This window comes from Notolepis coatsorum (genome assembly GCF_963971535.1).
Source record: "Notolepis coatsorum genome assembly, chromosome: 12".
Lineage (NCBI taxonomy): Eukaryota > Metazoa > Chordata > Actinopteri > Aulopiformes > Paralepididae > Notolepis > Notolepis coatsorum.
Window position 1 is genome coordinate 96,193,085 of NC_140176.1, and position 15,526 is coordinate 96,208,610.

General features: G+C 44.2%; 1 protein-coding gene across 3 annotated transcripts in view; it reads left to right on the forward strand.

Moving 5' to 3' along the window:
- pam (peptidylglycine alpha-amidating monooxygenase) overlaps positions 1-15,526 on the forward strand; it is a 285,043-nt gene that overhangs the window by 66,950 nt on the left and 202,567 nt on the right. For 2 of the 3 annotated variants that reach the window (XM_084326103.1, XM_084326105.1), the window contains exons 2-3: positions 14,201-14,275; positions 15,066-15,395. In XM_084326103.1, coding sequence (XP_084182229.1) covers positions 15,292-15,395 — 104 coding nt within the window. In that variant the 5' untranslated portion in view covers positions 14,201-14,275; positions 15,066-15,291. The remainder of the gene's footprint in view (positions 1-14,200; positions 14,276-15,065; positions 15,396-15,526) is intronic. The other variant, XM_084326104.1, reaches the window with a different exon arrangement.

Sequence of the window (15,526 nt, forward strand, 5' to 3'; positions counted from 1 at the left end):
GTTTATTACAAACAAGAAGAGGTTAACAACTCTTCTATGCTTACATTTCATATCAACTGGATATAATTAAACCAGTGACTATGAAGTAAGCTTGACAAGAAATAGTAATTGACTCGAGAACTTGGCGAGTTTAGCACCTCGCTGGGGGATATCGAGCGGCCACAGGCTTCTATCTCGAGTAGGTGATTGAGATAGATAGAGACTGCCTGTAGCTCTTATCATGGCGTCCCTGCGTTTGGGCTGAAATCGGTAAAGGATAAACAGCCAAATAAAATAAAATAAACTAGAAATATTGAAAACGGAGAACCGGGAAATGAACAGACTACAAAAGCGAGTTTAAACTTTAAAATTGAAGGTGCTCTTATTAGCACCTAGGGAGCTAAAACCTTCCGCTTTAGAATACACCAGACAAAGGATATTGATCTGTATGGCCCTCGGTGGAAAGCAGTGGCAAATTAAAAGGCAAATTCTGCGTAGTGGGGGCATTGCTGGTGGAGCGGTTGAAGCCGCAAAATTGGATTAAAGAAAAAGAGAACTCTCTCTAATGACACTGGAGACAGACACGAGAATCCTCTCTAATGACACTGAAGCCAGACAAAGCTAACTAGCTCACCATCGGCTAACGAGCCAGTGCTAACAGGAAGTGAACTGGCCCTAGCCAGACCAAAGCTAACTAGCTCACCATCGGCTAACGAGCCAGTGCTAACACAAATGAACTGGCCCTAGCCAGACAAAAGCTAACTAGCTCACCATCGGCTAATGAGCCAGTGCTAACAGGAAATGAACTGGCCCTAGCCAGACCAAAGCTAACTAGCTCACCATCGGCTAACGAGCCAGTGCTAACACAAATGAACTGGCCCTAGCCAGACAAAAGCTAACTAGCTCACCATCGGCTAACGAGCCAGTGCTAACAGGAAATTAACTGGCCCTAGCCAGACCAAAGCTAACTAGCTCACCATCGGCTAACGAGCCAGTGCTAACACAAATGAACTGGCCCTAGCCAGACAAAAGCTAACTAGCTCACCACCGGCTAATGAGCTGGTGCTAACAGGAGGCTACCTAGCCATTGCTACCATTGCTAAGAGGATGGCTACCTAGCCATTGCTACCATTGCTAAGTGAAGGCTACCAAAACGGAGCCCACAGGAACGCAGGCTAACTAGCCACAAGTGAATTGAATGCTAACTGGACGCGACCAAAACGGAGCACACAGGAATGCAGGCTAACTAGCCACAAGTGAATTGAATGCTAACTGGAGGCGACCAAAACGGAGCCCACAGGAATGCAGGCTAACTAGCCACAAGTGAATTGAATGGTAACTGGAGGCGACCAAAACGGAGCCCACAGGAATGCAGGCTAATAATAATAATAATAATAATAATGACTTGGATTTATATAGCGCTCTTCACTGACCCAGAGCGCTTCACAGAGTCCATTATTCGTTCATACACAGTCATACCAGTGGTGGTAAGCTACAATTGCAGCCAGAGCTGCCCTGAGGCAGACTCACGGAAGCGTGGTGAATAATCAACGCCTACGGCCCCTCCGACCACCACCAACATTCATTCACATGCATACACATTCATACGAGGCAAGTAGGTTAAGTGTCTTGCCCAAGGAACTAGCCACAAGTGAATTGAATGCTAACTGAAGGCGACCAAAACGGAGCCCACAGGAATGCAGGCTAACTAGCAACAAGTGAATTGAATGCTAACTGGAGGCGACCAAAACGGAGCCCACAGGAACTCAGGCTAATTAGCCACAAGTGAATTGAATGCTAACTGAAGGCTACCAAAACGGAGCCCACAGGAACTCAGGCTAATTAGCCACAAGTGAATTGAATGCTAAGTGGAGGCTACATAGCCCTAGTCTACAGGAACGCAGGCTAACTAGCCACAAGTGAATCGAATGCTAACTGAAGGCTACCTAGCCGGAGCCCACAGGAACGCAGGCTACATAGCTGAAGTGAACAGCAGACGCTAGCTCAGAAGAAGCTGGCGCCGAAGATGCTAGCTCAGAAGAAGCTGGCGCAGCAGATGCTAGCTCATGAGAAGCTGGCGCAGCAGATGCTCGCTCAGGAGATGCAAGCACAAGAGACGCTAGCTCGCATGTTGAGACATCTCAAAGGACTAGATATCCCCGAAAGGGCCTCAATGGCCCAAATGATGGAAATAGAAGTAAGGACCCCCGGTCAAGTTCCAGGGGAAAACATGGTGGAGAAACTAATCCCACAGGTGCGAGACGGGAGCCTGTCTCTCACTGCTGCAGCAGAATCAGTCATACGTGGAGCACCTATGCAAGGATCAGGCTTACTGCTTGAAAAACTATTCATAGGTGTCCCAGGGGATAACCTACTGGCAGCCAAATGCGCAGTATGGTCACGTGACCAGTTACGTACCGAATGTAGGTTGTATGACCAAGTCAAAATGCTTTCTCACAACCAACACAACAAGGGGGAAAGGAAAGGGGAGAACCCGCGAGATGAGAAGGCTCAATTCCGGCCTCCCAAAGCCCAGCAACAGCCACCAGCTAAGGCTAGAACAAGGAAAACGGAGGCTTCCGACATCAAATACCTCTCTGCAGACGATTGGGGAGCACTAACCCCAGAACAGCAAGCAGAGATGAGGGCAAAAAGGGAGGAACTCAAAGCCCGGAAGGAAAAACATCAATAGTATCCTTACCTTCTGGGGCCCTGACACATGACACTCAAGCAAGTGCACACTGAACTTGACATTCAGCTCATCTGTCGAGAGGAATAATATATAGTGTTATTGTCATTTAGGAAGAAACATGACATAGAATACTACATTCATTTTGTATACATTTTAAGTATACTATGTAAAGATGTCTGTCTTTTCTCTAAAAAACCAGAGTAAAGAGGACGAAAAAACTTGTAATCTATTTCATTCAAGGCAAAGGGGATTTCCTGACAGCAACCATCTGGTAGGTTAGCACCCGTACCAACCATATCAGCTGCATGAGATGTACACTCACCAGCGCCTATGGATAAAAATTAAGACTCTGCAAACTCTCATCAAGCTTAGCACCTTGACGCAGGGGGACAGAGCGAGCATCAGGGTCTCTATATCCGACGGGCCTATCAGATTTGTGGGGACTTGGAAGCTTCAGCATACAGGACGCTGTGGTGCTTAGGCGGCCAAGTCACTGGTTTATAGGTCTGTCGAAACGGATCGGAGGTTCTGGGGCTTAGAACATCCGAGAGTTGGGCTTTATACTATTTGAATAGGTATTAACAGCCGAAAAAATATGAACTGAAGTGACTGCTGTCAGGTGCCTCTGGAGTAAAATAATACTTACTACAGTCACCGGAACTTGGAGTAACATAATGCTTACTTAGAGTCAAAACTTAAGTAGAAAACTACTTGTGAATAGCAGGCCAAGAGAGCCTTAGAGACAAAGGCCAAGGGAGCTTTAAAGTCACTTAAACTTGAAGTAACATAATGCTTACTTAGAGTTTAGCAGGCCGAGGGAGCCTTACAGTCACTTGAACTTGAAGTAACATAATGCTTACTTGGAGTCTAAACTGAAAACTACTTGCGACTAGCAGGCCGCGGGAACCTTAAAGTCCAAGGCCGAGGGAGCCTTAAAGTCACTTGAACTTGAAGTAACATAATGCTTACTTAGTCAAAACTTAAGTAGAAAACGACTTGCGACTAGCAGGCCGAGGGAACATTAAAGTCCAAGGCCGAGGGAGCTTTAAAGTCACTTAAACTTGAAGTAACATAATGCTTACTTAGAGTCAGAACTTAAGTAGAAAACAGGTAACAGGTCACCTGAACTAGAAGTAACCTAATGTTTACTTAAAGTCAGAATAAGTCCTGCATAAGTCCTGCTACTGTGACGGAAGTGGAACCAGCGTAATCATACAGGCTGGTGTTATCAGCAGGAGCTGAGTCTACAAGAGGCTACCTAGCCTGAGTCTACAGCAGGCTAACTAGCCAGAGCTAAGACCAGACATAACAGTCACTAACTACCCAGTCTGGACCGAGACAAGCACAACACAGGGTTGACCCCCTGTGCAAGAAGGAAGTGGACGGAAACAATCACGGAATTGGAACAAATGGGCGTATTGACTATGTTGGACTCTGCTCTAACAAATACCCCTGTAATGGGAGTCCCCAAACCCGATGGATCATGGAGATTAGTGCACAACCTAATTGCCCTGAACGCAAGAACTTGCTCAGATACCAGGACAATGATAAACATAGCACAAACAACCAGGAATCTGCCCAACAAATGTTGGAAGTCTAGCATTGATTTGGCTAATGGGTTCTGGTCAGTACCTATCGACCCCCTATCCACCCAAAAGACGGCGTTCACCTGGAACGAGCTGTCTTATGGATGGACAGTATTACCACAAGGGTATAAGAACTCTTCGAATGTGTTCCAAGGAGTCATAGAGGACATTCTGAAAGGTCTGGACGTCACCATATACATCGATGACGTCCAAACTGAAAGGCAAAGCTCTCGAGGGAAAAAACCCTAGGAATAGGAACATCCCCATAGAGCGGATACCCTGGCCCAAAAACTACTTAAGGTCGGAGGGCTACACCTCAAAAGACTGGCCTTAGTCATGCCCACGGCCTGGGAAGACAAAGGCATGGTGAGAGTACCGAAGGACGAGGTTACTCGCATGATCAGACAGGTACATGATAACCTTGGACATGTCGGAAGTAAGAGGATGTTGGTATACCTGAGAACCAACAACATTCTCATACCTAAAGCTAAACAAAGAGCGAGAACAGTCCGAAAGGCCTGTGAACAATGTGCGATGGTAAGGGGGACAAAACCTGAACCAGTGCCACCGGGACGAATAGCAGTATCTGAAAGCAGGACTGAAACTACTGGAGGAAGCGGGTGTAATGGCCCAATACTCTGTACCCTACCAGCCCAATACGAACGGGGTGGCAGAGAGAGCTGTACGCTCTATAAAGGATCAGATGATCAAAGTGAATATGTTGCGATCCTGGAATGAACCGACCTCCCTCCTTAGGATACACCAAGGAGACCGACAGTACAGTTCGGACCGGAAGGATCAGAACCTGCCCTATCTCGGGCCAGGAGCATTCTTAGACGGGGGGGCTGTCCCCCAGAGTCAGTGGACGACACAGCGAATAGCAAAAAGGAATATACTGACCCAGATCAGAACTCAGAAATGGAGGAAGACCGGGATAGGTCAAGCTCCAGAGCATCCTCAAGGTCCTCATCTAGATCAAGATCTAGGGAGAGAGTTCGGTACCCAAGGGACGAACCTCCTAGACCGAACAAGAGAGCTAAGCAGGCCAAACTGAGACCTATCAGCAAGGGGCCTTCTCTGAAAGCTCTCCTGGAGCTCAGGATTGGAGGAGAATGGGCAGGCGATGAAAAAGGGGATATTATGCCCGCATATCCTGTGACATGGAGACAGAGAGACATCGGCCTGGACCCAGGTTACAGGGCGACGAGAGCCCTGAATGGACCCGAAAGAGAGAAAAGAAATGAGTCCTCTGTGGACTATATCTGTGATGTCCTGCGTGGCCTACGGACAGGGTCACACGACCAGGCCAACCACACTTCGATCGAGGACTGCTGCTACAATTCTCGGGGACCCGTGGGGTCGCCAGAGAAGTGACAATTCGACCTACCTCAAACTACGGAAGAGATCCAAGAGGTCAGAGGGGGTGACCATAAGAACCATGACATTGTGTTCTTCAGACGACAACAACTGGGGGTGCATTGGCCGGGAACAGCAGATGCAAGTCTTCCCGCCGGATACCAAGCAACGACGTGGCCCCTATCCTATCGAGCCGTCCAGCCAGGGAGCAACAGATGCAAGTCTTCCCGCCGGCTACCAGGGTACCGAGGTACCAAGATGACAGAGGGGGTGTGGAGAGTCACAGCCACGTGACCCTGCAATCGCCATCTCGTCCCCCCGTACAGACGCTATTAGGACAGTGGAAAATGACAGAACAAGATGACAGAGGGGGTGTTAAGTGCCACAAGTCAACGAGTGACACCTGTATATTTTTTATACACTTTTAAAACTATACTACAGTTAAATGTTATGTTACAGTCAGAATGGAAACAGAGGCAGGGGGGTGCTCCAGTCTCCGTTAGAGTTCTGGGCTGAACAAGAATGTGTAGGGAGGTGAGCACTGAGCTCACAGCACTAACCTAGACGGAGCAGCCTGCAAAATTAACCCTTGCCTGTCTTGAAGAGAGAGGAGGAAGAGAGTGCCATCATAACACTTTAAAAACCACATGTATGATGTATTATTATGATTATGATATAAATGATTATGTATATATATATGTATATGTATATATAGGCGTGTTAGACTATTCATGCAAGAAGTGTATGTCATGTATTGTACACAGGGCATTTGCATTTGCTTGCATTTTCTCAATACTGACTGGACCCCAGAGGAATGTGTGGAGACCTTGGGGCCTCCGCTCCAGCTAGAAACAGATAACAGACCGGGGGTTTTTCCCAAAAAACGTGACCCGTTGCTTCCCCGGTTGCTGTAGCAACTAGAAGGGGGGGGGAGTTCATCCTTGCTGAATTATGTGTTGATTGGATGGTAGAAGTGACATCACTGTTTTTGGACTAATAGCAACAAGGTATTGAGTCCGTATATAAGGACCAGCTCGCTGGATCCCAGATCAGATTTTACAGAGTTTTTGAGATGCAGGATTTTGCTTGCAGACACCAGCCGTGTTAGGCTATTGCTATCTTAGAGATGAGTTGTTTTGTTTATATAATCTTTTAAACTGTATTGGACATTTCCAATACAGTCTTTTTTTGTAACTTGAAATAAAGATGACTTTTTTATAATTATCCATTGAGTTCGAGCACTGCTTTCTGCCAGCAATGGGCCACGAAGCTGGCCGCGCCCTGATTTCCTCTTAAAGGTGACTATGTACTGGCAGCATGTACTACAGATTGAATCAATTGCTGGTTAATGCTTTTCAGCTAAAGTTATATATTATATATATATATTTATACAACGGCATGCAAATTTCTCGATTCTGATTGGCCATTCACACGTCTTTATTGGCAACAATCCACGGTCCTGGGCTCAGGACCCGCCCACAACCGAATCACATAACCCTCCCCGGCTCACTCCGGGAGAAAACAAGATCGCGGACAACAAATGGTTATGTTGAAAGCACCATAACGACTAAATATGAAGCGATTCTGTCAAGGGGAATGTGTTAGTCCTTTAAACAATGTTGGATGATGTAATTGATGGGTCTTGAGACAATCTAGAACAAAAGAAAAATCGCGGTTTGATTGATAGATTAATTGATTGATTTAAATTTCTACTTCCTTCTTTCTACTGACTGCAGCGTTCTCTCTCACACTGTCCGACGCTGGCGTACCCACAAACACACATACACACGTACACACACACACACACACACACACATACACACACACACGCACGCACACACACACACACACTGTGACACACACACACACACACACACACACGCACACACACACACACACACACACACTCCTGTCTGCAACAGCGGGGGAGTCAGACTGAGAGAGAAGCAGCGCTGTTTTAAGTGAGCATGGTCTATTGAATTGATTGATTGGTTGATTGCTAATTTTATTACTGTACCCCTGGTTTCCAACTGGTTAAGTTTAGGCTAAAAGAAATAAATAAAAAAATAGGGCGAAGAAAACGTTTTAATTTGTTTTACCTAATTATATATATAGCATCTAAGAATGAAGTTCTATGGAAAGTAGGTCTGCATTCCCTTAACAATTGTGTGTATTGAGCCGTACTGTATTGTACCCATTCTGCATCTGGTAATTAAATTTTCAATCAATCATTCCAATAATACACAGTTGGATGTGTTAGTTGGTTGGATGCACTTCAAGCTGCTTCCACATGAGGCAACTTCTCTCAATCATTCCAATAATACACAGTTGGATGTGTTAGTTTGGTTGGATGCACTTCAAGCTGCTTCCACATGGAGGCAACTTGTCTTTTTTGTAGTTGTGGGAACTACTTTTTCTGGCGGATGGTTTTTTCAATAAATCTTCGATTAATGTGTGTTTATTGTATAGAAATAAGGTTGGATGAATCTGGCAGTTGTATAAAAGCTTTACACCACGTGCAGTCGTGGTTTGTGACCAATAAACCATGCCTAGGGGGCAGGGTTTCCGTTAGAATTTTTTTTTGCAGGTCTGAGTGTCCGGTAGATTTCAATCTACCGGACAAATGGGATAAATTCCGGTCAGAGTTTATTGAGCTTAAAAACAATTGATATGCCTATATAAAGAATGACATCATCAAGGCATTTATAATATTTTAACTTAAAACTAGGCTACTTTTGCGTATATACAGTCATTAATATATTCCAAATAAAATAAGTCCCTCGAGACTTCGTGCTGCTGCCGACTTGAGGTGTCGGTGGGCAGTCTGCCCGACCTTAATAAACAGCAGTCTGTTATAATCACATTTTTATGAGCTAACGAATTCCGTTATATTGGACATTTATATTAATTATATCAAGCTAAGAACTGAACATTATCGTGGGTTTGCGTGATTTATATCTCCACCTCCCAACGACTTGGTGCTGGTCATAATGTCCGGTGAAAATAATTCCCTCTAAACACAATTTGATTATTTGAATTGTATTAAAATAGGCTAAAAACGAAACAATCATTTGTTTCATCGTTGCTTCACCAAGCAGCCGGTCTAATAATGACATTCTGTTGTCAGCGCGAGCTGGCTGCTGATATATTTACGTGAAGCATGGAGCAGCAGTGTTTTTAGGTCCGGTCTGGAAACCGCTCAGCAGCGCCCCCACCCAACAGCTGAATTGCCAATGGCTGAATTGGAGTACTGCACCCTGCCGGCCGGCAGATGGATGCTTCTCGCAAATATATCAGCAGCCAGCTCGCGCTGACGAGACAATGTCATTATTAGACCGGCTGCTTAATGATTGTTTGTTTCGTTCATCGCATAGGCTATTTAATTTTAGCCTATTTTAATACAATTCAAATAATCTAATTGTGTTTAGAGGGAATTATTTTCACCGGACATTATGACCGGAGAGATTAAATATGTCGGACTTCAACAGATTTTGCCGGTCAAAAACCGGTAATTACCGGCTAACGGAAACGCTGCTAGGGGGGTCTAACGACCCTCGGCTGCGCCTCGGGCCTAACGACCACCCCTAGGCATGGTTTATTGGTCACAAACCACTCCTGCGTGTGATGTAATGCTTAAATATGCTATTGGCAGTAGTAAAACTTATTAAACGGTGAAGTAATATCACCAAGCTTGCAAATAATGATTACGTGTTAGTACGCTAAGGGTTCTTTCGTAAATTGATGATAATAATAATGGTAATAATAATAATTACAGACCATCCCTCACAAATGAGGACATTGGCGGTTACGGTGACGTAAGATCATCAGGCTTTCAGAGAAGCAGCATAACAGGCATTTAATAAAATGATGATAATGATAACAATGATAATAATGATATTATTGTTATTATAGGCAATAAGAGTTCTCCTAGACATACATTCGGTTTATTACAAACAAGAAGAGGTTAACAACTCTTCTATGCTTACATTTCATATCAACTGGATATAATTAAACCAGTGACTATGAAGTAAGCTTGACAAGAAATAGTAATTGACTCGAGAACTTGGCGAGTTTAGCACCTCGCTGGGGGATATCGAGCGGCCACAGGCTTCTATCTCGAGTAGGTGATTGAGATAGATAGAGACTGCCTGTAGCTCTTATCAGTTTCCCACAGGATTTTGTGAGACTGTGGTTTTTGTGTACATTTTAAAGTTAAATGCATCAATCTGGTGCACTTTGAGAGCAAAATAAAGAGGCTAGATCTATGATGAACTTTGTGCTCAAAACACAAAATCGACTAGACTAGTGCTTCCCAATCCTCTCCTCGAAGCACCCCAGCCGTTCAATGTATTTGTTAAATTCCCCAACCAGCACACCTGATTCAACTTAACTAGCCCTTTTATTAGTTGAATCAGGTGTGCTGGTGGTGGAATTTAACAAATACATGGAGCGGCTGGGGTGTCTCGAGGAGAGGATTGGGAACCACTGGTAGAGCATACATTTGAGCCATCAAAGAAATTAAGCAAAAGTGGTTACCTGTGTTGAACTGGTTTATTTTTTTAGAAAATAAAAAAATATAGTGGATTACTATTACGACTACTACCACTGACAATACTACTGATACATCCCTATTGGCAAACGTTATATTTAAAAAAAGATTTTTCTTTTTCTTTTTTTTTAACTTTTTTTTTGGTTCATTATAAAACTGTGGCGGGACTAATTAGACCGCCACAGGCCGCCACAGTCTAGGTAATTAATGGGAAACACTGATGCCTGGTCCCTGCTCCCTCAGGCAGATCCTCTGCTCTTTTGTCATTAGGGCCCCGTCCATCTGGAACTCCCTCCCCTCTCTGTTAGATCGGCTGAATCTTGTAAACGTCTTTTAAAAAACTACTCTGAACACATCTTATCAACATGCCTTCCCTGTTTAGGGGCTGTACTGTAATGTTTTTTATCCTCTTGCATTTAGCTGTTTTTATATTCTTATGTTATGTGATGCAACTTGTTTTCATTATTGTGTTATTTGATGTATGTTGTATTATTTCTGTATCTTGTGAAGCACGTTGCAATATCGTTGGAAAAGGTGCTATATACGTAAAGACGTACTAGCTTACATTTGATTCACATTTGCATTGCACCTGTGGCTTTCGTGCATTATTCTAATTTGTAGAACACGAGACTCAAGCTGCCAGACACTGGTGATATAGTGAGCAGTTTCTTTTTTAACTGTACATAGCCATCTTTGTTATTTAAAATGTATATAGTATAATATCTACATCCTGATACACACTTTTAGAACTGTATTATAGTCATCTTTATTTTAGTCATCTTATTTTATTCTATGCTAAATTTATTGTATTTTTATCTGCACACTTTTAGAACTGTATATAGTAATCTTATTTTATTCTATGCTAAATGTATTGTATTATCTTATTTTATTTTATCTGCACACTTTTAGAACTGTATATAGTAATTTTTATTTTAGTCATCTTATTTTATTCTATGCTAAATGTATATTGTATTTTTATCTTATTTTATTATTAAGAATCTCTTATTAAGATAGAAGCTGCTATGGTCGAGGACCACAATAAATAGAATTACACTGTTCTTGCTAAAAGTACTGAAATAAGTGACAATAAAGGAATCTGAATCTGAAGGTGACAAAGGACTGCGTTGCTCTTGGATGTCCTCGCACCACATAATAAGTGCTCCGCTTATTGCTTGGTGCAAGGCTGCTGCCACAACCTTTTCTTTTACCTCTTGGTCTAGTTGAGGCACCGCTTTCTCGTTAACAGGTCGACGGGATGACATGTTATACCTGGGCTCAATTGTGTGGATCATGTATCGAAAGCTTTATCAACAACATCGGGCGGCGCCCAGATCTTTTCAAATGGAATTGGCTACGGAGTCCGGACTGAGTTATTGAGTCAGAGTTGGCTGGAAGTTTAGTAGAGAATACGTCGGTTGGCTGGAATGTTTGCTACAGGAGATTGTTGTTCCACTTCTTTGGTCTCTGGGTACGATGTCAGTACTGATGGTTATCCCAAAATACTTCACCTTTTTGTTTTGTAATTTAAATTATTAATATTTTTTTATTAAAATAACTTAAGGCATGAATACGGCAAACAGCTGCACTTATACACATCCAAGACAAAACAGGGGACAAGAGACATACATGACACTATTAAAGCACAAGAGACATGACACTGTTAGAACAGGATCCTTATATAGCTGATCTGTCGAGTCCAATAAATAAATTCGGTCAGTAGGGGGGAAAAAAGTGCACTTTGGTGAAAAAGGTTTAAATCAAGGGGTCAAAAGGTGCATATTAGTGAACTGACCATTCGAATGGCCTCTGGAACAAAACAAAACTTTCTTCCGTTTGTTTTACAGGCAGGCTATCTAAAGCGCTTTCCTGATTGCAACAAGTATTAAAAAAAATATATATATATATATATCGGATACAAATATTTTAATATATATATTTTTTATAATAATAAAATAATAAATAGCAATTCAGTACATTTATATCTGTTAATTTTTTACATTTTGTTTCACTAAGTTATGAAAGTAATGTTTTAAGTCAAGCCTGATGTTGCCTTGCACAAAATAATGATCCCAGTCTATTTCAGTTTATTAATTGAACAATGGGTATCGGATCGGTACTCGGTATCGGCCGATACCCAAAGCCCAGGTATCGGTATCGGGACTGAAAAAGTCGGATCGGTGCATCCCTAATTATTACAAGACTGAAAAACTTGAAAATGTATCGATTTGTGGAATTTGTGATTAGATTTTGAAATGATTGAATCGTGATTATCATGTAAATCAATTATTTCCCCCAGCCATAGAAATGGACTAGTCCTCTCTCAACTTATTATTTTGCCTCCTGAACTTGCTTGGACTTTTGTTAGCCATGTGCATGCAAAGAGAAAATACATTCAGCCAAACCACTGGCTCTCACTCTCATTGTTGAAGGAATCCACTCTACATTCTGAATACTAGTTGTCTAGTTTTGCTGGTGCCCAAGTAGATCTCCTTTAAGGCCAGGAATCCTCTTTGCTGCGGAAATCTCTGATTGGATTACTGCAATGTCCTTTCTCTCTGTCTCTGACACACACACACCTACACACACTCTCTCTCTTTTTGTATATTTACATTTTCTCAATTGCTGTGTGTCTCTCTCTCTTCCTCTTTCTCTCTCTCTTCCTCTCTCACTCTCTCATGACACAACTCTCTCTCTCGTTCCCTGTGGCTTTATCATCCTCGTTCGTCCCGGACGAGCCCCCACGTTGAGACCCGTGCTGTGGCACTAGCTGATGCGGAGGTTCCATCACGACTCTGTGTCAACAACATGTATAAATATTTGATGAAATAGGGGGAAGCGGGCGGGACAGATAGCATGTGAATCAACTTGCCCCTCCGCCCCCTCAATCATCGGAGAGCATGGGCACTAACGCTAATGGAGAACACGGCAGGGCTGCCACTTATGATAATGGGAATACATTAACTCTTTCAGTGCCACGCCTGGTTTTCCGTTTTACCACTTGAATGCCACCATCGGCGCCAATGTTAACGTTAATATCGCCTAATCTATGTTTTAAATTATGGCTATGTGTCTAATCTGCCCATCGCATTATCAAAGACTATTTTCCAGTCAGTGCTGTGAAGACAGATTGTTTTTTTATCGCGTCGTTTCCATTTCAGAGCAGTTAGAAAAGCCCCCGTTTTGATATAAAAAACAGCTCATTCTGGAGCATTCTATGAAAATCGTCTTTTAGTGGAATATTCCACAACGTTGATATTCGTCTGCCTTTTTATGAATCGTTTTCAAATAAACGCTAGATGATCAATATTATACATGCACGCAAGCACATTACGGCCGCGCACTGATAATCGCTCCGTTGATTTCCTCACAGAGTTTTACAGTGAAACCGAAAGAAGACATTTCACAAAACAGCTTATAACTTCATCAAACTTACTCCGATTATCCTACCACTGATAACATAGAGTCCTTACCTGACATCAGATGGTATCCAACTGGTATATTCCAATTCCTGATCACCATTCGAAAAAATCGATACGTGTATGGATCCAACGCGACACAGTAGATCTCTATGATCCGCGGGGATCTGAGGCTCCAGAATGAACTGTGGTAACCCCGGCTGGATCAGTGAACTGGAAAATGTGGAGTACCGGATTTTTTTCCCCATTCATTTTCATTGAGTCCATTCCAAAATCACTTATGTCATCTGGGAGACGACAGGGGGCGCTTTTTTCCACAGTGATCACCGGCGCAGCTCGGCTATACTCGGGTAGGCTCGGGTGATGCAATAATTTTTCAGATCGCAAAAAAAAAATATTATAATAATTCCGAGAAATCTCGTGAGTGGCACGCAACCACCTATAAAAAAACACGAGAAATCTCGTGAGTGGCACTGAAAGAGTTAAAGAGAGTCCGTCTTAGCTTCACCACACTGTTTTTAGCGTCAGTGCTGTGTTCATCAGGACACAAGACCCCCCCAAACCCACAACAAGCACATCTGATTCAGTTTGTTCTCCCCCCCCCCCCCCCCCCCCCCCACAGGTTCTGACCCGAGACGGACCCCCCTCCCTGCTCCGTCAGTACCAGAAGAAGGGATGTGCCTTCCAACTCCCCAAAGTGAGTGCCAGCATAGACTCTGCTTCTCCTCCTGCATCCTCACCCTCCCTCCCTCCCTCCTCTCCGCTCCTTTCATCTGCCTCTCTTTATCTCCTCTCCTTTAGCGGAGAGCTGAGTGAGAGCTGAGCAAGGGCAGATCCGGACAGGCTCTCCTCCTCACATATTCCCCTCCTCCTCCTCCTCTGCTCTCTCTCTCTCTCTCTCCCTCTCTCTCTCTCTCTCTCTCTCTCTCTCTGTCTTTCTCCCTCTGTCTCTGTCTCTCTCTCGGTCTCTTCCTACTCTCTCTGTCTCTCTCTGTCTGTCTCTTCCTACTCTCTCTCTCTCTGTCTCTGTCTCTCTGTCTCTCTGTCTCTCTGTCTCTCTCTCTCTCTCTCTCTCTCTCTCTCTCTCTCTCTCTCTCTCTCTCTCTCTCTCTCTCTCTCTCTCTCTCTCTCTCTCTCTGTAAAGAACTTTACTGCAGAGGAGAGTCCACGCGTCCAGAACAGCCACTTGTGTGAGAAGAGAAGACCGGAGAGAGAGTGAGTGATGGAGAGAGAGAGAGAGGGGGAGGGGGCGTTGACTAGGGGGGAGTCCCGCCTCTCTGTGTGTGGGTGTGTGTGTGTGTGTGTGTGTGTGTGTGCGAGTGTGTGAGCACAGTTCAGTCATAAAGAAAGGAAAACAAAGCCAGCACCTCTAGCCCTGCAAGGCTGCATCGCACAGTGGCTGGCAGAACCACTCACACAGCCACTGTCTTCTCCACCTCCTCCTCTTCCTCTCCCCTCCTCCTCCTCCTCCTCTTGCTTCTTAACAGCCGTAACTCCCTCTGGACTACTTCATTGCTGCTGATCCAGGACCTGGGATTTTTTTTCTTTTCTTTTTTGTTGCCACCGCTGCCTGTGTTTACTCGCAGGCTGATCCCAGTCACACAGCGCAGCGCTGCCTGGCTCCTCTCCTCCTCTCCGCCTCCTCGACTCGGCGGTCACAACAGCAGCAGCAGCAGCAGCAGTAGTAGCGGCATCGCTATAGCGACAGGGGAGATGGGAGTCCTTGCGCTCTTCTGCGTGGCGGCGTTGTTGTTGGCGGCGCTCGTCTGCCCGAGCCACGGTCTGGATGTGAAGAACCCCCTCTACAGGTTCAAAAGGTACGGAGGAAGGTGTTCTTTATCTGGGCTGCTCTCTGGGGGGGATAGAGTGTGTGTTTTTTAAAGTGGACACCGTGACGGATACCGGCGACATGATGTACCATGTTATACGGAAACAGCTGTTGTTGTGA